The sequence below is a fragment of the Girardinichthys multiradiatus genome, chromosome 7, assembly GCF_021462225.1.
Source record: "Girardinichthys multiradiatus isolate DD_20200921_A chromosome 7, DD_fGirMul_XY1, whole genome shotgun sequence".
NCBI lineage: Eukaryota > Metazoa > Chordata > Actinopteri > Cyprinodontiformes > Goodeidae > Girardinichthys > Girardinichthys multiradiatus.
In genome coordinates, this window is record NC_061800.1 from 21,201,589 (window position 1) to 21,225,865 (window position 24,277).

At 39.8% G+C, this 24,277-nt stretch overlaps 1 protein-coding gene across 1 annotated transcript; it reads right to left on the reverse strand.

Annotated features, from left to right (window-relative positions):
• Positions 1-2,309: 2,309 nt before the first annotated feature.
• Positions 2,310-20,641, reverse strand: tfdp1a (transcription factor Dp-1, a). The gene is made up of 12 exons (XM_047371616.1): positions 20,499-20,641; positions 18,352-18,434; positions 14,603-14,669; positions 14,290-14,405; positions 11,327-11,448; positions 9,780-9,945; positions 9,535-9,681; positions 9,381-9,449; positions 7,972-8,123; positions 3,950-4,116; positions 3,600-3,675; positions 2,310-3,476 (listed from the first exon to the last, which is right to left on the reverse strand). The coding sequence occupies exons 2-12, from the start codon at positions 18,361-18,363 to the stop codon at positions 3,338-3,340; spliced, it is 1,233 nt and encodes a 410-aa protein (XP_047227572.1). The 5' UTR covers positions 18,364-18,434; positions 20,499-20,641; the 3' UTR covers positions 2,310-3,337.
• Between the last annotated feature and the right edge of the window lie 3,636 nt (positions 20,642-24,277).

Here is a 24,277-nt window from a genome sequence, read left to right on the forward strand (position 1 = left end):
ACAGCACAATGAACAGACTATGGGGAATTTTTTTTAATCATTGCTTGTGACTGGTCCTAAAATGTCAACATTGATACATGGTTGGTGTGAAATGACCTGTAGAAAGTCTGTTTAAGGTCATGCTCCAGCATTTCAATCGGATTCAAGTCTGGGCTTTGACTAGGCCATCCCGAATCTTTCTTTTTTTGTCTTTTAGACATGGACTTGTCATGTTGCAAAGCTCAAGTCTCTCAGGTGGTATAGCAGCCCCAGACCATCACACTACCTCTATGCTTGTTTTTATCTGAAAGCTTAATCTCATCACAGATGTTACAGAAGGCACTACAGGTCCTTCTCAAAATATTAGCATATTGTGATAAAGTTCATTATTTTCCATAATGTAATGATGAAAATTTAACATTCATATATTTTAGATTCATTGCACACTAACTGAAATATTTCAGATCTTTTATTGTCTTAATACGGATGATTTTGGCATACAGCTCATGAAAACCCAAAATTCCTATCTTACAAAATTAGCATATCATTAAAAGGGTCTCTAAACGAGCTATGAACCTAATCATCTGAATCAACGAGTTAACTCTAAACACCTGCAAAAGATTCCTGAGGCCTTTAAAACTCCCAGCCTGGTTCATCACTCAAAACCCCAATCATGGGTAAGACTGCCGACCTGACTGCTGTCCAGAAGGCCACTATTGACACCCTCAAGCAAGAGGGTAAGACACAGAAAGACATTTCTGAACGAATAGGCTGTTCCCAGAGTGCTGTATCAAGGCACCTCAGTGGGAAGTCTGTGGGAAGGAAAAAGTGTGGCAGAAAACGCTGCACAACGAGAAGAGGTGACCGGACCCTGAGGAACATTGTGGAGAAGGGCCGATTCCAGACCTTGGGGGACCTGCGGAAGCAGTGGACTTAGTCTGGAGTAGAAACATCCAGAGCCACCGTGCACAGTCGTGTGCAGGAAATGGGCTACAGGTGCCGCATTCCCCAGACCTGGGCTACAGAGAAGCAGCACTGGACTGTTGCTCAGTGGTCCAAAGTACTTTTTTCGGATGAAAGCAAATTCTGCATGTCATTCAGAAATCAAGGTGCCAGAGTCTGGAGGAAGACTGGGGAGAAGGAAATGCCAAAATGCCAGAAGTCCAGTGTCAAGTACCCACAGTCAGTGATGGTCTGGGGTGCCATGTCAGCTGCTGGTGTTGGTCCACTGTGTTTTATCAAGGGCAGGGTCAATGCAGCTAGCTATCAGGAGATTTTGGAGCACTTCATGCTTCCATCTGCTGAAAAGCTTTATGGAGATGAAGATTTCATTTTTCAGCACGACCTGGTACCTGCTCACAGTGCCAAAACCACTGGTAAATGGTTTACTGACCATGGTATCACTGTGCTCAATTGGCCTGCCAACTCTCCTGACCTGAACCCCATAGAGAATCTGTGGGATATTGTGAAGAGAACGTTGAGAGACTCAAGACCCAACACTCTGGATGAGCTAAAGGCCGCTATCGAAGCATCCTGGGCCTCCATAAGACCTCAGCAGTGCCACAGGCTGATTGCCTCCATGCCACGCTGCATTGAAGCAGTCATTTCTGCAAAAGGATTCCCGACCAAGTATTGAGTGCATAACTGTACATGATTATTTGAAGGTTGACGTTTTTTGTATTAAAAACACTTTTCTTTTATTGGTCGGATGAAATATGCTAATTTTGTGAGATAGGAATTTTGGGTTTTCATGAGCTGTATGCCAAAATCATCCGTATTAAGACAATAAAAGACCTGAAATATTTCAGTTAGTGTGCAATGAATCTAAAATATATGAATGTTAAATTTTCATCATGACATTATGGAAAATAATGAACTTTATCACAATATGCTAATATTTTGAGAAGGACCTGTATATCCAAAAATGTATTTCATCTCTTCAGTCCACAGAATATTTAATTAAAAATATAGGGCATCATAAAAATGTTTTTAGGCAAATGTGATACTGGCCTTGTGTCATATGAATGCCATTTTTTTTCTCAACCTTTTCTTTTTGACTCAAACACTGACCTTAACCTTGAGCAACTGAGGCCTACGGTGCTTCAGCTGTTCTGGGTTCCTTTGTGACGTCCTGGGTTAGTCATAATCTCTTGGAGTCAACCTTTCTTGACACAAGTTGGTTAAAATTGTCCAACCTGTTAAAGATTTGTTTACAACCATTTGGTCCTTTAAGATAAATCGTAACATAGGTTAATGGATCCAGCACGTGTATCACTCATTTTCAAACGCAAACAGTTGCTCCATTTCCAACAAAAACGGTTGATGCAAACTTATTAAAACAATCTATATTTTAATTTGCAAACTTATATTAGATTACAGAAAAGGTATTTGGAAGAGTCAGTACATGTGTTGCTCAGTTTTAAAAGGGAGATCTTCGACAGGAATACACAAAGATCTATACAACCACACATTGTGTTACATCAATAATTTTCGAAGGTCTATCTTAACCACTGGCCTCTAAAGGATACTATAAGCTACAATCTTTGTAGGATTTATATACTTAATTAACAAACAAAGCTTATTTACCTATCAGGAGCCTGGGTTATAAGTCTTCCTCACTGCTGCCATTTTTTGTAAACACTACCAAGGCGTTAACAGGGCGGTGGTGAAATGTTCCTCAACTCCAGAATACAAAAACAAACAGATACAAAACAAAACTAGCAAACAGGATCAGAAAGCAGCTGCCTACAGAACAGGAGGATGCCAACCCAACTCGATGGGAAACTATTTCAAATCATTGTGCAGAACACACATACAAAAAAATAAAATAAAAAAAGTACGGAAAGTTCCGGATGGAGTCCCAACTCGGGACGCCATTCAAGACCAGCAGAGGTGTACTAACAGCACGTTAGCGCAGACATTGTGGGAACAATTTGATCATGTCCGTCTGCCAAAGGTTAATAGCAAAATAATAAAGAGTAACTATTTAAACAGGTACATTTTACATTCTCCAACAGCAGTGTGTTTTTTATAGTGGGATGGCTTATTGAAAAGAGGATTAGATGTACGAAGACTTCAGGTGGCCGAGTCAGAAAAACAAAACTACAGTTCCCTTGGACCGCACCTCCCCCAGAGCTGTGGTGCAGGTGCAGGTGATTTAGGCGCAGAGCGATACGGGTGAAAACACCACCTCTGCTTGTTCAATATTCATCTACAGCCCTGAGAAAGCCAGACAGAAACACAGGCATGGGACAGAGGGGGGAGGGTTCAAGAAGCACACACAAAAAGGGGAGTTCAATTCCCATGGTGACTGTGGTTTGAAGGACTGTGCTCGTTGGAGTGGCGAGCTGTGGGAGGGTTAGTCTTCGTCGTCGTTCTCCTCATACTCATCCTCGTCGTCGTCGTCCCCCATGTAAGAGACTGGGGTCTCAACGCGAGACCCGCTGTAGTGAGAGTCGTTTGAGCTGGACGCCATGGTGCCATCAGTGCAGCCGTCACTACGCAACAGGAAGGGTGATAATTAAGTCCAGGATTAAGATAAAACCAGATAAAGTGGAAAGGGCATATGCGCATAACATGATCTGCTTCTTTTCAATGAGACGACAGCTAAGACTTCTCACCTTGCCGTGTAACGGGCTCCATTGGCCGAAGAGCCTCCAGTGATGTAGACGTTGCTGATGGGGCCTTTTGCCATCTCTTCAAGAAATCATTTGAAAAATATACAGTAAGAAAAAACGGGTGCAGAACTATTCAATCCTTATTAAATTATTATTATTATGGACCCTGAATAGATTATTTACACAACTTGGTATGAAGGATATTATATCCTCAAGAAATCTTAAAAGCAGTCAGACTGTTTCTCTCTTTCATTTTCATCTAAACTGCAGGTCTTTCTGACACTGGTAGACCTTCTTCCAGGTGCCTGTATTTCCCATCATTTGGTACATGGCACAAGTTTGAAATAATCTACCTGTAACGTAAGGTTCCAGGGCCTTTGGCACCAGGCTTCGTGCAATTTTCAGATTCTCAGGAGAACACTTCCCGACCTCCAGACCACAGGCCATGCCCATGCGCTTCAGCACCTCGATGTCATCGTGGATCTCAAACATGCTGTCAAAGTTGAACAAATACTCAAACCTGGAGATAAGGAGCAGAAAGGGAGACATAGTGAAACATCAAATTTCAACTTTAAGTTGTAAAGTGCTGATGGAAAAGAAGGCAGGAATTAAAATGAAATAGAAGATCAGTACCATGATGATGCTGTTTAGCTCATTTCAACAATGAATTTTCCAAAAAGCCGCCAACATTTTCCAAATCCTTTGAACTTTGCTTTAATACATGCAGTGTATCACAAAAGTGAGTACACCCCTCACATTCCTGCAGACATTTAAGTATATGTTTTCATGGGACAACATCCAAGAGGAGCTAAAGCTGTGATTGCTGCCAAAGGTGCTTAAATGAAATATTAAGCTGGGCGTGATGCTGGCGCAGTGGTAGATGGTGCAACCAATGTTGTAGAGAGGCTTCGGCCCTTGACACGCCTGACCCCTGGTTTGAGTCCTGGCCACCGGTACCATTGCTGCATGTTTTCCCCCCTCTCTTCACCCCATTTCCTGTCTGCCTACTTACAAAGAAAAATGAAAAAAAATAAATAAAGGTCACTAGTGCCTCAAAACAAATCTTACAAAAAAATATATATATATAAAGCCATATAGTACTTATTTTGTTTAATATTTTTATTTTTCATACATTTACAAGAATAAAATGCAAACATTTTTAAGGCAAAATCCCCTTTTACTTTTTCACAGGTGAAGTGTTGTTTCTTTTTCACAGCTGTATGTACAGTGCATCACAAAAGTGAGTACACCCCTCACATTCTGCAGATATTTAAGTATATGTTTTTTCATGGGACAACACTGACAAAATGACACTTTAACACAATGAAAAGTAGTCTGTGTGCAGCTTATATAACAATGTAAATGTATTCTTCCCTCAAAATAACTCAAGATACAGCCATTAATGTCTGAACCACCGGCAACAAAAGTGAGTACCCCCCTTAGTGAAAGTTCCCGAAGTGTCAATATTTGTTCATTTATTTCATTTAAGCACTTTTGGCAGCAATCACAGCTTTAGCTCCTCTTGGATACGTCTCTACAAGCTTAGAACTCCTGTTTTAGGGTATTTTCTACCATTCCTCCCAAATAAGCTCAGTCGGGCTGGTTGAGTCATGTCAGACAAACAGATTTTAAAATCTTTCCTGAGATGTTCAAGTGGATTTAACATTCAGTGACTGCTCCTGCAGTCACCACTTTGTCGCCATCGCCTTGGGATCATGGTTGACTTACAAGATGAATCATCGCCTAATATGAGTTACAGACCTGCACTCTGTAGCAGGTGAAGAATATCCCCACAGGATGATGCTGCCATCCCCATGTTTCACATTAGGAATAATGTTAGCCAGGTCATATGCAAGGGCTGTTTTTATCCAGACATAATGCTTGAATTTAAGCCCACCAAGTTTTATTTTGGTTTCATTGGAACAGAAAATGTTGTTTCTCCTGGTCTCTAAGGAGTATTTCTGCAAAATTGATGCACACTGTAGTGTTCCTTTCAGTGAGGAATGGCTTCAGTCTGGTCTCTACCATAAATGCCTGATTGGTGGGGTTCATAAGCATTCTGGGTAGCTGCCCTCTCTCCACAGGTTAGAACCTGACAATATTAGGAAAACATTCATTTGCGATATTGTTGAATATGTTGATGACAAGATTTTGATTAACCCACATTTTCCTCAAATTGTCTTTTTTTTTTTTTTTATACAATCACCACTCAACCTTTTCCACAAAAAATGGAAAAAGTAATTAGGTTGAAGTAGTTTCTGTTGGTACCATATTTATAGGTACCCCTGACATCACTTGGTGTGGAGTTTAGAATATTTAGCGGTTTTAGAGATGCAGAGAGATCCGGCGGATTAAAATCATTTTATAGTAAATTTGTAAATACAGATACATTTTAAAACTATGCAAAGAGTTTTTATTGTTCTATTGCTCAAAATCAGTACTGGCAGGTCTAAGCTTTACAAAATCTATGATTGGAAATCAACCACAAAATCTCTCATCAGGGCAGGTTATATGATCTATGATCGCAGAGTTAATAAAAACCCATTGATTCCCAAATTGTGTCAGGAAAATAGCAACTCTGAAGGAGGACCCAAACTAAGTATTACCTGGTAATTTAGTTTCTATAGTCTGAGAAACAACAGGAATCTGACTACGAGGTAATAAGATCTATGAAACGGTTCCTGTAGCTTAAAAAGCACTTTGTGTTCATTTAAATACTCGTACTCTTTGTCTTCTGCTTCATCCGGGACCGGGTCGCGGGGGCAGTAGACTCAGTAGAAACTCCCAGACGTCCCTCTCCCCAGACACCTCCTCCAGCTCCTCCAGGGGGAGCCCAAGGCGTTCCCAGGCCAGTCAAGAGACATAGTCCCTCCAGTGTGTCCTGGGCCGTCCTCTGGGCCTCCTCCCGGTGGGACGTGCCTGGAACACCTCCCGAGGAAGGCGTCCAGGAGGCATCCGGTATAGATGCCCGAGCCACCTCAACTGGCTCCTCTCGATGTGGAGGAGCAGCGGCTCTACTCCGAGCTCCTCCCGGATGACCGAGCTCCTCACCCTATCTCTAAGGGAGTGCCCGGCCACCCTACGGAGGAAGCTCATTTCAGCCGCTTGTATCCGTGATCTCGTTCTTTCGGTCATGACCCAAAGTTCATGGCCATAGGTGAGGGTAGGAACGTAGACCGACCAGTAAATCGAGAACTTTGCTTTTCAGCTCAGCTCTCTCTTCACCACAACGGACCGGCACAGCGCCCCCATTACTGCGGCAGGCGCACCAATCCATCTGTTGATCTCCCGCTCCTTTCTTCCCTCACTCGTGAACAAGACCCCGAGATACTTGACCTCCTCCACTTGAGGCAGGAACTCCCTCAAGCCACCCTTTTCTGGTTGAGAACCATGGCCTCAGAGTCGGCTGCGAACCGCCACAGCGCATGCTGTAGGTCTTGGCTAGAGGGGGCCAGCAGGACCACGTCATCTGCAAAAAGAAGAGACGAAATCCTCTGGTCCCCAAACCAGGCCCCCTCCGGCCCTTGGCTGCGTCTAGAAATCCTGTCCATAAACGTTATGAACAGGACCGGTGACAAAAGGCAGCCCTGCTGGAGTCCAACATGCACCGGGAACAGGTCCGACTTAGTGCCGGCAATGCGGACCAAACTCCTGCTCCGCTCGTACAGAGACAGAATGGCCCCTAATAAAGGGCCCCCGATTCCATACTCCTGGAGCACCCCCTGGGACACAGTCGAATTTTAATACAATTACAATTGTTAATTGATACATCTGTAATACCCTGCTTTAAGATCTTTCTTTCTTTCTTTCTTTCTTTCCATCTATTTATTGTTTACTTTTTGATTTGCTTGACTTTCATTTTGCTCATGTAAGAACCTTTCATATCAGTTTATTTGATTTAAGTCGTTCCTCTGCAGAACTTTGCAGACAGTGTGTTTGATCAGATGACTTTAGTGAAGTGAGAATTGCGTGTTTCCTGAACAATTCTTACAACCCTCTAAAATCATATAATATTGGCGTTTTTGCCAACGAATGAATCACATGCTGCTGCCTCAACATACATTTTTAATTCAGCACGAAGGCAGGAAGTTGACTTTATGAAACTAAGAAACGAAAACTTTTCACATAATTAAGTCAATAGCAGGACTCTGCAGAGCTTGAGTGGATGAGGAAGCAATTCAGCCATTTAATTCAGCTGTGTGGATGTGGACACATCCAAACATTGCAGGACACTGGCCCTTGAGGACTGAAGTAAGACACCCTTGCTAAAGTAAACCCTGCCAGTAAATGTGGGCAGCCCTCACCAGAATCATCTTAACGTTTTCTCTTCTTCCTGAGGTCAACTTTAAACACAAAAGAGCTGAAGATAACATACTTGTCGTTGGAGATGCTGCAGTCAATGACGGTCTTCTTGCTGGTGTTGACGATTATAAATGGAAGGTGGATGATGGAGTTTGGAGGTGGGGGTCTGTTTGCTTGCTGCTCTGTCTCTTTATTCCTCTTAACGAGGTTCTTAAAGGCTATTTGCTGTAAAGACAAAAAACATGAATTGTTAAGTAGCCACCGGATATTTTATTGATAGGGTATGACTTTAAAGGTTCAGGACAGAATGTCTATTTTACACTCTTGTAAAATATGTTGTACTACCTTTACTCATACACTTAAGAAATCAATTTTCCCTTTCTAAAACAAGTCTCTCAGTTCTCTCTGGTCTGCAGATGGTATACCAATAGCTTCTATACATATTTAAAATCGAAGAATAAAAGGTTGGATGTAGCTGGTTCTGCCATTGAGCATTGGCTAAAAAAATGGCAAAAGTCTTTTTCTCCATGGAGCAACGCCAGTGACTGTCCACTGTGGCTACATGCTCATCCAGGAGGAGTGACGCTATAGTGGCGTTATAGAAATAAACTGAATTGAATTTCAGAAATTCTGACCCACACTTCTTTGCAAAATTGTTTTAATTGACCCCCAGTGGTGGATTTCCAAGCATAAACAGCCTGTTTAATGTCACAAATCTCATTAGGTTTAGGTCAAGTCTTTGACTAGACCACTCCAAAACATTGTTTTATATTTTTCAGATGTGGACATGCTGAGAGGTGCTTTTGAGCATTGTACAGCAGCATAACCTAAATACAACTGAGGCATGCGGTGCTTTAGAGGTTGTTGTGAGTTCTTTCGTGGCATCCTGGATTGATCATAAACACACTTTTGAATTTTAGCACACTGTCAAGTCTTAGGATGGTTCCCCATTGCTCCATGTTTCTCTATTAGTAGAAATTGGCTCCCACTGTGGAGTCCTAAAGCCTTAGAAATCGCTCTGTAAGCCCTTTCAGGTTTCATCTGTCTTAATTTCTTAAAATCAGGGCAAGATTTGTTGTTTTTTGAAAATCTTTTAACCTACTTCATGTTGACAGACGAGCTCCATTTATGTGATACGTTGATTCATCAGGTCAGGCAGTAATCAGGCCTATGTGTAGCTAGTTACATTGAACTCAACTGCCAAAAAACAAAACTTGTTGATTAAAGTAAATTTATGACTAAACCAGTGGAGATAATTCGGGCATTTTTTGTATTTACTCTGCTTATCATTCAAGTGTGAAACAAGCACAAAATAGAGGAAATGTTATTTTACACAACTTTATCAGAAAAGAAGGTTCAATCTGAGTGACCCACTTCAGCAATGAAACAAGCACTCGATTCAAATTTACTTGATGAGTTTCGCAGCCTTTGGACTTCTGTGTACGTGGTAGAGGGGGACGGACGCGACAAATGTTTTCATACCTGCAGTATGAGCTCCTGAAGCTGCGACTGCTTCTGCTTAATCCTCTCCAGCCGCCTTTGCCTCTCCACCTGAAAAACAAATGAAAGAAAAACATTTCAGACGTGTAACTGTGATAAAACGTAGACAACTATGTGGGAAAGGTCTCCTCTGCACCTCTAGGTTTTGGCACTCCTGCGCCGAGTTGGTGGGCAACCCGATCCACTTGATCTCTTTTTTCTCCTTTGAGATTATGTTCATGGCCATGAGCACATTGAGCGCATCATAAACACGTCGCCGTATGTTTTTCTGGTCATACACATGCTGTAAATAAAACGAAAAAATGATTTGCTGCAAATGACCTATTTTTAATCCATTTTGCCACAACCACTTTCTATCTGTCTATCTGCTCCGACACTCACTGAGTCGTTAGGTGACATGTGGTTGTCTGAAGAGCTGAATTCTGCGACCAGTTCATCTGCCACTTCGTTGTAGGTGGTGACTCCTTTCTTCTGCACCTTCTCGCACACTTTCATGGAGAAATGTCTCAGGCCCTTTCCATTCTTTTCCCCTTTCTTACCCCGCTTTCTGTGGACAGAACCCCTCCACCCCGTCACTATATTTTCCAACATTGCAACACAGAGCTAAACTACTTCACTTGGTAAGAAACAACACACCTGTGGAAAAATATTCACACGCTTTTAACTTTTCCACATTTCACATATTATGGGAAAAAGACCAAAACACAGAAGTGTGTAATTGCGAAATAGAATGAATATTTGGCATATTTTAACAAATAGGAAATGGAGTTATTTCATCTCAGGATGTCTCCATATGTTCTGTGAAGGCCTCTGAGGTATGTCAGCAAACATTAGTGAACAAACAGTGTCGTGGAGACCAAGGAACACAGCAGACAGCTCGGGAATAAAGATGTGAAGTTTAAGGCAGGGTAAGGTAAAAACAACATTATGGCAAGCTCTGAACACCTCACAGAGCGCTGTTCAACCCAAAAGTAGATAGTAGAGTTGTGCACAGCTGCAAATTTACCAAGACATGGTGGCCCACCTAAGCTGACAGACCAGGCGAGGAGAGCATTGATCCGGTAATCAGCAAAGAAATCTGCGGTAACCCTAGAGGAGCTGCAAAGATCCACCTCTCAGGAAGAATAATCTGTCACCAAGACCCCTGTTGGTCATGCATTGCACAAATCTGGCCTTTATGGAGGAGTGGCACAAAGCCAAAAGAAATCCTTTTTGAAGTTTGCCACAGGCCATTTAGGGGAGAAAAATGTGAATGTGGACAAACTGTAGCACATCACTTCCACAGTAAAAACATGGTGTTAGCAGCTCGGTGGATCATGCTTTTCTTGTGCAGGGAAGCTGGCCAGAGTTGGTAGGAAAGGGATGGAGCAAGATATAGACCCCAAACAGGTAGTACTAAAATGATATGTAGATCAATGCATGCTCCCAGATCCACATCACGTTAAAAATGTGTTCCAACACTTCAAAATGGCTGTTTAGAGAGGTTCCCCGTCAAATCTGACAAAGCTTGAGCTATTTTGCAAAGAAAAATGAGCAAAGATTTATGTTTCCTGATCCGAAACCTGGTCCAGACCTAAAGATGTGCAGCTGTTATTCTAGCAAGTAGAGTTCTACAAAGAGTTAACTCAGGGAAACCAAACGCAAACATCCAAACATTTTAGATTTTATTTGTGAAACCATGAATCCTTTTCCTTCCACATCACAGTAATACAATACTACCTGTTGGTCTATGGTAAAAATCCCACTAAAACACACTTGTGCAGCAAGTAAAGCAACTAAATGCAAAAAAAGTAAATGCAAGGGGTATAAATCCTTTGCAAGGCATTGTATAATGAAGACAACACATTGTTTAAATCTGAATTTAAGCTTCATAAAGCTCTGCAGCAATATTCACAGCCTTTTAACATGACCCTTTATCATGAACTTACCCTGATGACCAGGGCGAAGCATCAGCGGGCTGACTCTGAGTTAGGAACTGGGAACTGGGCGTGTGCGGACTGTTTACCAAAATCGTATTCGACACCGTCGGCCTCTGCGGTGTTCCAATCACCTGCAAAAGGACAGGGTAGAAGAAGTGGGGATAATAATCAGGAACGGCCAGCGACTGTATGTGGTAGTAAACATAAAAGTAAGTCCTCTCTAAACTGATATTATTCTTAAACAAATGCATTATATTTAATAGGGTTCAAACAATGATAAATGGAGGCTAAAGCTGGGACTCCTGCATCGCTTTAGGTGAACCCACTGAGCTCTGCTGACCCAAGAAGCAGCTTCCAGGGACCTGGGAACCAAGTCTGTTTTGTTGTTAAATCAACAGGTTCTCTGAAGAAGCCCAACTAATAGATCTATGCTGGAGTGGGCATTTAAGTCAGACAACGGTGTCTGCATCAGTGTGACATTTAGAAACAGCCCAAGATTTTAACTGGCAATGGGCTTTCCTAAACAGCCTGTATTAAGAGGATTTAATAACACAAATAACAGCATGTAACTCTAGTTCAGATTTGAATTTCCCTAAATATTCTTTTATTATTATTGCAGCTAAATAACAATAAAGATGTTGAAAGACAAAACCTTGCAAAAGCTCTGATAAACATAGAAAGAAAGCTTTTGTGTTACAATTATACCTACAAGCACTGATAAGGTCAGTAATATTTCATACAGGTCCTTCTCAAAATATTAGCATATTGTAATAAAGTTCATTATTTTCGATAATGTCATGATGAAAATTTAACATTCATATATTTTAGATTCATTGCCCACTAACTGAAATATTTCAGGTCTTTTATTGTCTTAATACGGATGATTTTGGCATACAGCTCATGAAAACCCAAAATTCCTATCTCACAAAATTAGCATATTTCATCCGACCAATAAAAGAAAAGTGTTTTTAATACAAAAAACGTCAACCTTCAAATAATCATGTACAGTTATGCACTCAATACTTGGTCGGGAATCCTTTTGCAGAAATGACTGCTTCAATGCGGCGTGACATGGAGGCAATCAGCCTGTGGCACTGCTGAGGTCTTATGGAGGCCCAGGATGCTTCGATAGCGGCCTTTAGCTCATCCAGAGTGTTGGGTCTTGAGTCTCTCAACGTTCTCTTCACAATATCCCACAGATTCTCTATGGGGTTCAGGTCAGGAGAGTTGGCAGGCCAATTGAGCACAGTGATACCATGGTCAGTAAACCATTTACCAGTGGTTTTGGCACTGAGAGTAGGTGCCAGGTCGTGCTGAAAAATGAAATCTTCATCTCCATAAAGCTTTTCAGCAGATGGAAGCATGAAGTGCTCCAAAATCTCCTGATAGCTAGCTGCATTGACCCTGCCCTTGATAAAACACAGTGGACCAACACCAGCAGCTGACACGGCACCCCAGACCATCACTGACTGTGGGTACTTGACACTGGACTTCTGGCATTTTGGCATTTCCTTCTCTCCAGTCTTCCTCCAGACTCTGGCACCTTGATTTCCGAATGACATGCAGAATTTGCTTTCATCTGAAAAAAGTACTTTGGACCACTGAGCAACAGTCCAGTGCTGCTTCTCTGTAGCCCAGGTCTGGCGCTTCTGCCGCTGTTTCTGGTTCAAAAGTGGCTTGACCTGGGGAATGCGGCACCTGTAGCCCATTTCCTGCACACGCCTGTGCACGGTGGCTCTGGATGTTTCTACTCCAGACTCAGTCCACTGCTTCCGCAGGTCCCCCAAGGTCTGAAATCGGCCCTTCTCCACAATCTTCCTCAGGGTCCGGTCACCTCTTCTCATTGTGCAGCGTTTTCTGCCACACTTTTTCCTTCCCACAGACTTCCCACTGAGGTGCCTTGATACAGCACTCTGGGAACAGCCTATTCGTTCAGAAATGTCTTTCTGTGTCTTACCCTCTTGCTTGAGGGTGTCAATAGTGGCCTTCTGGACAGCAGTCAGGTCGGCAGTCTTACCCATGATTGGGGTTTTGAGTGATGAACCAGGCTGGGAGTTTTAAAGGCCTCAGGAATCTTTTGCAGGTGTTTAGAGTTAACTCGTTGATTCAGATGATTAGTTTCATAGCTCATTTAGAGACCCTTTTAATGATATGCTAATTTTGTGAGATAGGAATTTTGGGTTTTCATGAGCTGTATGCCAAAATCATCCGTATTAAGACAATAAAAGACCTGAAATATTTCAGTTAGTGTGCAATGAATCTAAAATATATGAATGTTAAATTTTCATCATTACATTATGGAAAATAATGAACTTTATCACAATATGCTAATATTTTGAGAAGGACCTGTATTGTACATCAATGGGCATGTTACCTTTGGCTAGGATAATGCACCCGGGTGAATCATTCTGAGTCGATACAGTCTGAATCACCATGATGCCCATTTCTACTCCAGGGCAGGTTCAGGTCAAGCTACGGAGGAGCTACCACCACTTAGATGGAGGGTTTGAATTAATCTGATGCTTAAATGTAAACTCAGCTGCACCGCGTAGATACTTATATAATTACATGCTAATTTTAACACGCTAAACCATAGCGATCCCAATTCTGCTTTTCGGGGAAACATTTTTGGACTTTTGGTGAATAACTGGATCCCTCCAGTGGATAGGTGATCTATTCCTTCCCTAAGGTGATACGTAAGCTGATTTCCGTTGTGTATACATTGCTTCAACATAATGAGATGATGGGTGTAATCCTGCTGACTGTAGAGTTGATAAGCTTAGGATCAATTGGATACGCCTACCCTCTGCCCGGTCACCTCACAATGATAATAGGTGGGCTTACACAACATTAAATGAAGAACAAGTATCTCTCTATCTATCTATACACACAAATGTTTTTTATAGGTGTATAAAATCAGTAATTGGTTTATTATGGTGGCCTACAGAGCAGCTTTGTGCCCATGTACTCACCATGTGTGGCACATGTTGCATGTGTGCAGCAACATTCACATTAGACGGCCCGAGGGTTTTGGGTAGAAGTTGTTTGGGGGCCACGGTAGGCTGGACAGTGACCAAGGACAGGACACCTAAGACGAAACATGAGAAGACCAGTAATGAGGCGGCCGCTTGAATAAAACTCCAGTGCCCCCTGTTGTTCACTTTCAAACAACAAGACATCCACCTGGACAGAAAAGTATGGATGCTACGGGAATAGATTAGACAGAACGGTTTAAAAATATACAGTTTTACTGAAACATTGAAAGAGTAAAACATTAGGGTATACCTTTGCTTGGGCTCAGATTCTGATCGATGAAAACTTTCAGCTCTCCATTTGTTTCAATCAGACCAGCCTGAAATAACAACACAGATAAAACAGAAGAACACAATAAATAAATCAGGGAACTAGTGAAGCAAATCCTGGATGCATGACAGCATCAAAAACCTTATATTTATACCAACATTTACAGCATTATCACCAACTCATTTTTCCTTTAGGTAAGCCTCAATATTATCTGTTTTGCACATTTTGAATACTATTAATTGGACTAAATGTCTACAGTTGAAATGTAAATACACTATATAAAAAGTTACAACCTTTCGTCCCATTGTCTGAGATTAAATCAGACTAAAGTATTTTAGGTCAATTAGGATAAACACAATTACTTCCGTTAGCTAAATGAGAGATTTTACATTCCTCATTATTTGAAAGACTAGCTTCTTACAATACTTGGCTGGCATTTTGGTCTATTCCTCCAGACAGAACCGAGCCAGGCCGCCTTGCTAACACACTTTTCCTATGGGACTGATATCAGGGCTTTGTGATGGCCGCTCCATAGCAATGAATTTGTTGTCTTGAAAAATATTCTCTAATCAATTTAGTTATATGCTTAGAATGATTGTTCATTTTTGAGACCCCTTTGTTGCCCAGCTTTAGCCTCCCGCCTCGAGATGTTGCGTCAATACTTCCACATAATGTTCTTTCCTCAAAATGCCATCTAGTTTGTAAAGCGCTCCTCCTGCAGCAAAACATTCACGTAGCATGATGCTGCCAACCTCGTGCTGCACATGTGGCATGGTGTTCTCAGACTTGCCAATCTCCCCTTTTTTCCTCCAAATTAAATGATGATTATTTAAAAAAAAAAAACTCTATTTTAGTTTAATCAGAAAACAAAACGTGACTCTAAAAATTCTGTTCTTTGTCTACAAGTGCATTTGCAAACTATATTCTGGGTTTAAGTTTAATTGCGGCATAATATCTGCTTCTACCCGAGTGGCCTTTAACCTCATGTCTGAATGATGGCACTTGCCAGCTTCAGCCTACATCTTCACAAGATCTTTTTCTTTCATGTCAATAAGAACATTTCACACAAAACACATTCAGGTCTGGGACACAGAACCCATCTCCTTTCTGAATGGTACAATGCATGGACATTCCTGTGGTGTTTACACCTGCATACAACAGCTTGAACTGACGAACGTGGCACCTTTGGACGCCTGGAAGTTGGACCCAAGGATGAACCTGACTTGTGAAGGTCTACAATTATCTGCTTCATATGTTGACTGATTTCTTTTGATGTTTCCATGATGTCACACAAGGAACTAATGTGGTTGAAGAGTTGCCTTAAAGTAAGTTTTGTGGGGGTCCTAAATTCAACTCAATTGTTGTAAATCAGGAGAATTTTTCTCAGTAATGAAACAATTCTCTGGTCATTCTGGCACTTAATAAATGGAAATACGTCAAGTTGTCCTTCACTTATCTAATGGAGTAAAGGTTTAGTCTGATTAGATGTCAGACACTGAGGATAAAAGGTTGTGTCTTCTTATACGACACATAGGTTTCAACTGTAAGTCCGTCTGTACAGCCCAACTAACACACTGGACAATGTTTATATCAACAGTATTTCTATGTATATTTCTCCAAATAAATGAACAATATTGTTTTAACTTTAGGCATCAAAATTGGTGAGCTTCTGTAAATAGCATGGTAACTCCACGAGTAAAAACTAATTATTTTTCCAAACAAACAAAGAGAAAAGGTATATTTCCAATTTTTAATAGGAATGAAAGTCTGAGGAAGTGCTTTGAGTTAACTGAGGTGCATCAACTGGCTTTAATAGCTTTGTGCTGAAGTGTGCTGAGATTTAGCAGATGACTCGACTTTAGCGGTGAAAAGTTTTATTAGACCTTTTGGCACCTCTAAACAGAACAGGCTCGAAAAGGATTGCTGGCCCTCACGTTTGAAGCCTCACCTGCAGCGGGTTGTTTAATGGGCCACTGGGATATATTTCGACATGCTTTTTACTAGGGCTGCTAGATATAACGTGCAACCCTAGTAAAGGGCACGAGTCTTGCGGCAGCAGATCTTTACACTGGAACCTAAACACATTGCCTAAAATATTAGAGCTTATCTAGTGTAGGACACACAGGTAAGAAAGATAGGAAAGAATAAAATAGGCATACATAACACCTGACATCTTCATCGCAATATTTACTATTATTATCGCTTGGTGTGATTTTCCAGTATCATGCAGCCCTACCTTTTATACAGACGATTTGTGTTGGCCTTTAGAGATGCACCGATCAGGCTTTTAAGGACCAAAACTGATTTCTGTTTTCTTTAAGGTCTGCCTTATCGACTCAAGAGTTTGACCAATTCAAATTTTCCTTTTAAGAATTACATTAAATAAAGGTTAACATAGATTGCAGGTCATTTCACTACTTTGTACTGTTGTAATTTTGGTCATTCCATGCACACTTATTTTCCAGGTAGAAAATGTGGTTACATCACCAATAAATAATATCTCACAGAAAAGCTGGTTAAAGGTTATTTTGGTTTGGTTAGGAGTCAGAATCTGAATTTTTCATAGAAATTATCTGGCCCCAACAGGCATCAGAACAAAAAGAATTAAGAAAGCTGTAATACAAACTTTTCCGAAAAAACAACCTAGTATCAAATTTATTAATCAGTGAGAATTAAGTGTTTTTATCAATTCGTTATAAAGACAAAAACTGATATTCGATGGTTTGAATACATGGGTATGAAACTAGTTTGTTTGCAGGTATGAAAAAGAATTAGGAAGAGCCGAACTGGCAGAGAAATTAGGCTGTGAACTGACGAAGGGCTTCAACTGACTTGGAGCCAGAAAAAAAAAAACTTCTGCAGGTTCCTTATTAAAGGCAGTAGCTTTCAATCCAACAGAAAATGACAAGAAAAATTAAAAGATGATCTCAAGTGATGACCTAGTGTAAATGTTTTGATGCATTCAGTGAACAAAAGAAATGAATATATAAAATTATTATTAGTAACCAACCTGGTGATTACTGGCCACAAAGCAAAAATTGACCGATTTCAATGTCTGGCCAATTGAACAGTGCATTACTAAACCAGAACAATAACCTATCAACATTTATAAAAAATTTTATATGGTTTTTGTAATTGAAATACCATCAAACTTTGTGGCTCTTTGCCTTGGTGATGTTGCTATTCTGGAACAGAGAAGTGATAGAAAAAAAAAGTACTGCAGGCCCTTTCAGTGGTAAGTAAGAAAATATTACCAGAAAATGGCTCAACCCGTTTGGATATAACTTTAGAAATATTCAAGATGCAAAAGTTAACCTATACCCTGAATATCTAACGAGACAAATTCTGCTGAATATGGAACAAGTGGATAAAATATCTAACCCCAATTAGAGCCGGATTTCTTTAACTTCTCCGTCATGACTTCCTCTTCCGACAGGCGAATGTGTTAATACTGGGGTTTTTTCTCCTTTTTATGTAAGCTCCCCTGGTTATAATACACATAATTCCTATCTCTACTACTAGATCGGTGGCCTCATCCTGAAAACCAATCCAGGATTATTACAAGAATAATCAGGATCTGATTGGCCCCCATCTCAAAATTAAACCGAAATGTCTAAATAAATAAAAAACATTCTCACGTGACATAATTTGAGAGTCTTTAAACTGTGGATCTTTTCCTAATCAGGTGGCAAATAAATACACTTTTATAATCAACATATAGGTATACTTACATCTTTAGCCATGATCCCAAAGGACCGAAAGGAGTTCTGTGTCAGGTTAAAAAAATGTTTTATGTCACTCAATATTTAGACCCCTGCAGAAAAAAAGAAGAAAAAGTCAACAGAATGACTGGAACATTTCTAGTTTTACTCAGCATTATTTAGCAATAATTAAGCCCAGGTCAGATGTATATTAGCATGTTTCCAGAGGATCATTTGAACTTATTGGTGAACTAAGGCCCAGTTCAAGTGCTGACTGGGAGCACACTATAGAAAGCTAACTACATCTCTATGGTTAGCACCAATTTTCCCTTCATGCTGCCAAACATACGGAAGATGTGATCAATCTGTTTAACTTTTAACCCTGAGAGCCACGTCTGAACGCATCCTGCGTGTAGAAAAGCACATTAGACCATTCCTAGATGCTCTGAACTTTTACTACGCTAAGAGTGCACAAGGCCTACTTCAGGTACCGAGCACGTCCGGAGGAGAGGCATCGTCCAACTTCTGCTACAGGTCACGAAAACACGCTAACTTTATCACAACACCCCAAAACTGCGGGTGCGGCGTCGCCGAGAGGGCTATATGGCCACAGACAGCGGGGCTTCACGCCATGGAGGCAGCCTTCACGTCATATGTTGACAGCAATGTACAAATCTTTTGTTGACTGCAGCTAGCTAACCGTCCCTGCTAACAGCGAGCGTCAGGTTCAGCTCGCTGCTGTTAGCTTGCTACCACTTAGCTCCTGCACGCTTTCAGCCGATTCACAACAAATTCAGAGATCCCTGCTCCCCTGCTGCACATCACAGCTTCGTCTGAACGAGAGCTGCCCCTGAGAGAGATAAACGGGCCATTCCCACGTTAAACAGAGTTAATGTGGTGAATCTGTGCACTTACGAGTGCACTCTCTTGTCTCTTCGACGGCTGTTGTTGGCATTTCAGAATGGAGGAAGAGGAGGTCTAAATCCCATCTAAACAGGAAACAAACTAGGCAATGTCGATGCACTTTTAATCGATTTTATAAATAAATCCAAAGGATATGTTTCACTGATATTAAAGTATTTACCCGAAGGGTTTATTTTACATTACACGCTTTTGGGGGGGGGGCGCTAATTCAGTAAGTGATGGCAGGATGTGCCTGTTGGTCAAGTATGGCAGCTGGTAGTTTTTAATCGGTGCTGACTAACTAACGAAGATTCAATAGTATTCATAAGTGACAAAAATAATGTGCGACTAAAACAGACTTTTGAACTCTTTTGCTCCTCGGCTGCAGCTATATTAATAAACGAGTAAGCCATCCCAGTTTATCAGGAGGGATTAATATGGGTAGAAGGTGCATTCAGCGGCCTCAGTCTGAAATAAACTAATCGAGGTCAAGGCAAATTAAACATTGTAAGAAACAAAATTGAAAAGAGGGGCTGAAACGACAACAAAACGTACGAAATGTATGCTATACGTAACTATATATCTGTTTTAACTTTGTTAGTTTGATCTGTCTTTTAGCGTCACCTCCCAGTAACACAAAAACAAAACTGATCGACAATATTAGACTGGTATTACAGACTGCGTGTTTAAATACGAAAACTGTTTTTTCGGAAGATATTTAAAGCATGAGTTCTTCGTCTAAAATGAATTAACAAGGTTGGATATCTCGTAATGATTACATAAACGACAGAAATAGGGCGAAGGCTTCGACATTATATACATTTGTATTTTAAGACAAGCTTTTTAAAGATATCCCTAATGCCCTACATCTAATATTTCATTTCCATGGACCGATAAACAAGCAGCTGTTGAAATTGTTGCTTTTACAAGCAAAAGACTCTTCTTAAAAAAAAAAAACAAGAACAAGAATTAAAAGGCATAACGTAGATCAATAACTAGTTAGCTGTTAGTTACCAGCTGATTATTTTAGCTAGGAGCTAACTCGGTTGAAAAACTGCAATTTCCGCTGCTTTGTTAGCCCAGCTGCTAGCGGACAAGCTAACTCCCAGCTGTCATCAAGATCTGCGCTAACAGTAGCACAAAGTTCCCGTTGTTCGCTCCCGTCTCTGGGTTTTCATTTAAATGTAAAACATTCAATCGGTTAGTGCGTAATTATATGAGCTCTGAACCGCGGCAGGTGAGGAACAACCGATGAGTCAGTAAACGCATCTTACCGGTGCACTTCCCAAGTTAGCAAAAGCACTCTGGTCCTAGCCCAGCTCACAGCAGCGCCTCACACAATCTGATCTTGGCGGTGTCTCGCCTCGGCCTGCTCTGATTGGTCAGGGTGGAGAAGACGAAAGCAAAACAGTAAAGAAGTCCGCGCCCACACGGTGCCTCTCTTGGGATTGGTGGATGGTAGCCAGCATTAGAGATGTATGTACCGCCATCTGCTGCACAGGAGTGGGACAATACTGTTCATTTTCCCGCACTTTGCTTGTAATGTTTTTCTGCTGCAAAACAAATGGACCTGAAGCACCTTGATTTCCAGATGAAAAGCAAACTTTATTTTCATCTCAAAAGAGGACTTCGGAACACTGAGCAACAATCTGAAACCTATATATGATTTTTCTTTCACTCTATGAGCTTGTGCTACTTTGTGTTAGTCTCTCACAGAAAATAAATCCTAGTAAATAAAATTAATTTTGGTTGGGGTTGTTGCACATTAAACAAAACTCAAATGGCTGTTGATACAAACTACTAGAAAGGAACAGGAAATGGCTTAAAACCTCCACACAAGCCTAACGTTGATTCCAACAAAAGCTTCTGGTTATAAAATCTGAACCACAATCTGAACCTTAAGAGCTTAGTTACAATCAGTGTTTTTAAAATGGTCACATAATGTATACAGTTTAACCTGTTTTAACATACAAACTGAGGTGCTCCAAATGGAAAAAAGCCCAAAACATATTTGTCATATTTTACACATTTCTAATCATATTAGGGCAAATCTCATTCAAAAGGCTGAGTGATTTTAGCCATTTTAAGTTGGAATAAATGTAACGTGTCCTTATTTATTCTTTACCAGAAAATTCTTTCTTAATTACATTTTTGAGAAAATTAATCAGGTGTTTCTTCAGTTTTTAATGTTCATTTACATTAACTGAATTTCTCTGTATTGTTAAAATTGATATTAGATATCCATATGTCCACATATGTTGTTTTAGACAACTGTACTTCTTTTTTTTTTTTTTACCGAATTAACAGTAGACTGGATACATACATAATGCAGAGGTGGAACAGTTTTGTTAATTAATTCTGTTGGAGGACAGAACACAAAAAACAAATGTATTGAAATATTCATTTTCTGCCATTACAGTTGGTTTCATCACATGATTATTTTGAGAATAGCCTGATTTCAAAATCTGGAAATAAAAGTTGCATGATCCAAAAGGAAATTATCCCACTTCGATGTTGTAATTCTGGCAGTTACTCCAATTTTAGCCTCTATTATTATCACATATAAATAGTTTTCAAAATATCTTTTTGCACCTCAGAAATATAGCAAAAATAACAACGTTTATGACTAAAGATTGATCCATACCTTTGTTTTTTGTTTTTTATTACAATGCACTTAAACATCTGTAAATCCCCTACAACAGGGGTTAAGCATCCTTTATAATCCAAATTGACATTTCTAGTTTTTCCTACTGAATAATACATTTTTAGAGTCACAAACCTACTTGAAGCTCTATGACTTTATATATCTGTTTATCTATAAAAATCACTTGAAAAGTAGGAATACAATTAGTATGTAGTTGTGATCAGCTGAGTCATACCCATATTTAGGGAGGATTAAAAACTTTTTTTTTTTAAAGCACATCATTTCAAGCCTAATGACATAAGAGGACTCAACAAAAAATGCCTTTGTACTATTAGGGTCATTCTGTTGTGGATGTTCAAATGAAAGACCTCTGAAAACTAGTTGTTCTTATTTACTTCATACTTACAGTCTTTATTAATTGATGACTGTGGCTCAATGTTGAGAGTGGTTGTCTTGGAATCAGAAAGTTGTGGGTTTGATTCCAGCATCCTTTCCTGTCACATGTCGACGTGAGCCAGGTTACGGCAATTTATGATATTGCCAAACAATCTCTATATTGGTATATGAAGGTTTGCAAGTTTGGTTGGGTGAATGTGGCTTTTAGAGCTTTTAGTGGTCAGTATGACTAGAAAAGCAATTTATGCATTCAGCCCATTTACCATATTATCAGGTACAATATCACTGCTCATTTAACGGCATCATTAGTTAAAGAGCCACACTTGAGTGGCTGAAGAGCCACATGCTGCTCTAGAGCCGTAGTTTTTAGACCCCTGCTCTGGAACATAGTCACCTACAGACTCATTCAATAAATTAGAATATTATTGAAAAGTCCATTTATTATAGTAACTTGGTTCACTAAGTGAAACACATTATATAGATTAATTACACACAGACTGAGGTTTTCAAGCCTTTATGTCTGTTAATTCTGTTTTTCCTTTTATAGCTAATGAAAACACAACATTTAATATTAGAACATTACATCAGACCAATAAAAAACATTTTTACAGCAAAAATTAGGGCTTAATGAAAAGCATGTTTAATACCTGTTTAAAGGTTGGCATTTTTAAAAGTCAATGGACTTTTAATCTGACCAACAGGCCTAATCAGAATGCAGGTTCTAATTTAATGAATATGACTGAAGTTTCAAATTACTAAATGTGTTTTACAACAGCTGTAGAAGAGCAAGAAACTTTAAATTTTGAGGTCCTAAAATCATATAAATCACTTTCAACTGATAATAGGAAGGCTAGCTCCCAAACATCTTTTGCAAAATTGATTAAGATAGCTTACTTTTTTACCTTATTTGTTTAATAGTGTTTTTTAATTTCATTTAAGTCTGTATTTTTTGTTTAACGATCATTGAAATGAGTCAAAATAAATATTGTGATTATTAAAATTAAATTAGTGTTATACTCTTTTTTTATATTGGTGTTCCTTTTAACCTTCTGTTTATGTAAAACTATTTTTTAAAACAGTTGAAACAATTGTAATGTTTGTACTGTTTATTTTAACCCAATGCTTATTTAACATTCTGGTATGCTATTTGAATAGCTTGATGTTTTGTGTTTTTGTTTAATGAAGCATGTCTTTGGGCGGTTTGTGCTTGGACCCTTGGGGGTTGTTGTTTTTGAGTTATGCCAGTAAATTTAGGTTTCAGGGGGCTCAAAAACAATAACAATTTGAAAAACAAAAACAATCATTGGTGGCAAAAATGAAAATGTTCTCTTTTCATAATATTGACAATACAAAGACCTATAAAGAAATACGACTGCATCCTGAGGTTTATTATATTTGACACCCCTTTCCCTATAAAATGACAGCAATGACAAAAAGGAAGCTGACGTCCACAGATACAGTATCTGTGACACTACTGTGCGATGTGTTAATAACACTTGTTGAAGGGCGGATTCATTTTTACATGAGATAAAACTGAGCTGCACCTTATGTCAGCTCAACTCACAGTAATATTTGAGACAGTTTGAAAAATGAGCGTTACCCTGTAACCTTTTGTCCATTATAATATGGGCTCACATTTATCACGGTTGACTAAATTTCAGGCTCCTTCACTCTGAATTATTTTTTTTCAGCACCAGTATTATATTACAGTCAACCCCAAATTTTAAACAAAGTCAGAATTTGATATAACATCCAAAAGCCATTTTGTGTTTATTCATTAAGATAGATTATATTTAATCAGTTTTACATATTATTTTAAATGTTTAAAATAAACCGGAGGCAAAGCATAAAAACAAAAGCTTCTCATGTTCTTGTTTTTGCTTTCAATATATTTTTTTTGGATCGCACAATCTCTTTCTGTTCTGTTTCTGTGAAATTATTGGAGTAAAAATCATGGTTCAAAAAGTAGTAATACCATAACTTTTAAATGCTTCTGAGTTATTCTTCAGCAGT